The 2891-nt window shown below is 47.8% G+C and overlaps 1 protein-coding gene across 1 annotated transcript; it reads right to left on the minus strand.

Annotated features, from left to right (window-relative positions):
- Positions 1 to 305: 305 nt before the first annotated feature.
- On the minus strand, positions 306 to 2489 carry Pdw03_7233 (Amino acid permease, putative; the record flags this gene model as incomplete). Its single annotated transcript, XM_014678619.1, has 10 exons — positions 306 to 484; positions 536 to 938; positions 997 to 1119; positions 1188 to 1531; positions 1583 to 1703; positions 1761 to 1795; positions 1851 to 2117; positions 2174 to 2222; positions 2277 to 2297; positions 2382 to 2489. 10 exons carry the CDS (start codon positions 2487 to 2489, stop codon positions 306 to 308), a joined length of 1650 nt encoding a protein of 549 aa, XP_014534105.1.
- Positions 2490 to 2891: the final 402 nt, after the last annotated feature.

The following is a 2891-nucleotide window of genomic DNA, read 5'->3' on the forward strand; positions in this document are numbered from 1 at the left end:
ACATTTGTGTAGAGATTGGTGGCTTCAATTTTCCTCTTTTCACTTGTGTTGTCCTTTTTTTTTTTTAATGAGAGTTAGTTATACGCGGAGGAGGCGTTAGAAACGATTGGTAAAAAAAACCCTTGCTTCTCCAATCAACATTTCAGGAACCATGACAGGTATTGATAGCATAACAATTTGAATTAGCTAGAATTAGCTAGATTATTCTATGATCTAAGCCGGAAAGCCATCTACTGCAATACATAAGTCATTCTGTGCTCGGAACTAGGAGCTGATTACCAGTTACCCTTCCACATTCCTCTACCTCATCGACCAGTGTTCGATTCGCCATGGTCAGTGGAGCCAAGTTCCTCCACAGTCTCCGTAGCACCCTTAGTATCAATGAAGTGAGTAATGCGATCTTGAGGAAGCCAGGCACTCTCAGGCATCATGAAGTAGGAGATCAACGCCAAGATGGTGACTCCAGCCATGATAATGGGGGCATCTACCCCAGGAAGTTAGCAAGATAAATCCTACGGGAAAGAGAACAACGTACAATTCAAGTTCTCGCCAGTGACTGGGAACACGTAGGGCGAGAACAGGATAGCGACAACCCAACCATTCCAGAAGACACCAATGAACTGGAATGGCTTACTCCAGCGGCCGAGACTCCACTGGGGCTTCGGGAAGCGCGTCGGAGTGCACAAAAGTCGACCCAAGCAGATCAGACCGTAAGCCGCAGCGCTGGGAACACCGGCTGCCGAGACGAGGGAGGTAAACGCCGTCGCGGATGGAAGAATGGTGCAAGTGACCAGCGCGCTGACAATCCAGACAACGATAACTGCGTTCCGTGGCTGACCGTTGTTAATCCGAGAAACCCAACCCGAGAAGGGAAGGACGCCATCACGGGCGACGGCAAAGACAAGACGAGAAGCGGCGATGATCGCAATGGCGGTGTTCTAAGAACCGAAGTCAGCTATGAGAGATTCAGATCCAGAAACAGAGATGATAGCTCACCAGCCATAACGCGAAAACGCAGATCACGTTCATGAAGATATGACCGCCCTTGCCCAGAACCACAGCGTAAAGAGGCACAAAGGGTTGGGGCCCGCCAAAGCCCAGAAGTGTGTCGGCGTTGGGCTAAACGACCAACGAGGTTAGAAATTTGAAAAGTTGGAAGAGATTCATAGAGCCTCAAGGAGACGAACCGCGCAAAACAAAAACAGAATGATCGTAGCCAACCCCCCAAATCCACTAGCAACGGTACTCCAGAAGATACCCCGAGCAGCAGTAATAGAGGCATTCTTGGTTTCTTCCGCCACGTGACCCGATGCATCGAATCCAATCAAAATGCCAGCGGTAGCAAGATAAGAAAGACACCAGTTCCAGCCCGCGGGTGCTCCGGTACCGTTGTACGTGGTCATAAAGGCCTCGTGAGTGGTACGGAATCCCCAGGTTTGAGCGGTTCCAATGGGGAGCCAGATAACGTTGAGGACGAAGTCGAGCATGACCACTGCGGATGACCCCCAGAAGACATATCTGAAATATCGAGCTAAAACTGCTGTCAGAAGTAGTGAATCACAGTTAACCCACTGGGACATACGAGGCAAAAAGTTCAACAGGACGGCCAGGGCAAGCAAGATCTCAGTGCAGATCCACTGGACTGCGCGAAATTTGACACTACTTGGGTCTGATGGGAAATCAAGGTTGAATACGGTGATTTCCTGGAAAGCGATGTATCAGTCCAAATCCCGCGGGAATCCTTGAAAAAGAGAGCCTACCGCAAGCATATAGTTCACCGCAGCCTGGGTATTGCCTATTTTCAAATTCAGTTCGAATGCATGCCTTGGCGGGGTAGACACACGACCTACTTGCACAGAATGTGGTCCAAGCCGTTGTACTCCACCAGGCAACGATAAAGCCAAGGAGTCGGCCAAATCGAGGCCCACCAGCTTCGGCGGCCCACAAATAGATCGACCCGGCGGATGGAGACGCCGAACAAACCTCCGCGATGACAGCAGCGGTAATGAAGGTAAAGACCATGGTCACTAGATAACTAGTCCAATAGGCCAGGTTTCCCCCGGCGGCAATACCCGTGCTAAACGTAACGCGAACACCACCGACAAAGTAAAGCGCAGCTAGATTCAAGTCACTATAAATGCGCCCTTGCATGGGTGAACCGCAACACACGTACCGAATGTGGTCGAGAAATTCTCGACCAAAGTGTATGTCCGATGAAGAACCTGTTCAGCGACTCAGTGATCGCAGATCATCTTCATCTTTACGATTTGACCTACTGGCTTATAGCCCATAGTTTGCTGGAAGATCACAGATGTCAGTTGATTTGCAAGTTACAAAAATTTAAAAAACAAAAAAAAAACAAGCCGGATTGCACCACTTACCAACAAGGCGGCATCATCCTGATTCTTGAGCTCAGCCCGATCAACTTCACCCTCACCTTGATTGGTAAAAAGGGCAGCGGAACCACCGATAGGTTCAGGAGAGGCCATATTTGACAGAGATGGGAACAGAAAGAGACCAAGGGTGAGAACTCAGAAAATTTGAGGGTTGACTTTTGGTTAGTCCCGCGGTCATAACGTCCCTAAATTGATCCACCGGGAATGTTAGGCCCCACAAGAATGGGTTGATTTGATGACCAGGACTATTTTTGATTAATAGCGGTTGTGTTATCATTTACATAAGAGTCTTGCGATGTTGAACTTTTTAATATTGCAAGGTTGGTAAACTGCGGTGAACATGATGAGTTCCAAAAAAAAAAATAAAAATAAAAATACAAAATCAAAAATAAAATGGGGAGTTCGGAAAGGGTCCAAGATCAGCTCGGACTTGTCTGATCCGTAAATTGAACTTAATCTTATAAAAAAAAAACCATTGCACGTTTTTAAAAGTCT

The sequence above is a fragment of the Penicillium digitatum genome, chromosome 2 (genome assembly GCF_016767815.1).
Source record: "Penicillium digitatum chromosome 2, complete sequence".
Lineage (NCBI taxonomy): Eukaryota > Fungi > Ascomycota > Eurotiomycetes > Eurotiales > Aspergillaceae > Penicillium > Penicillium digitatum.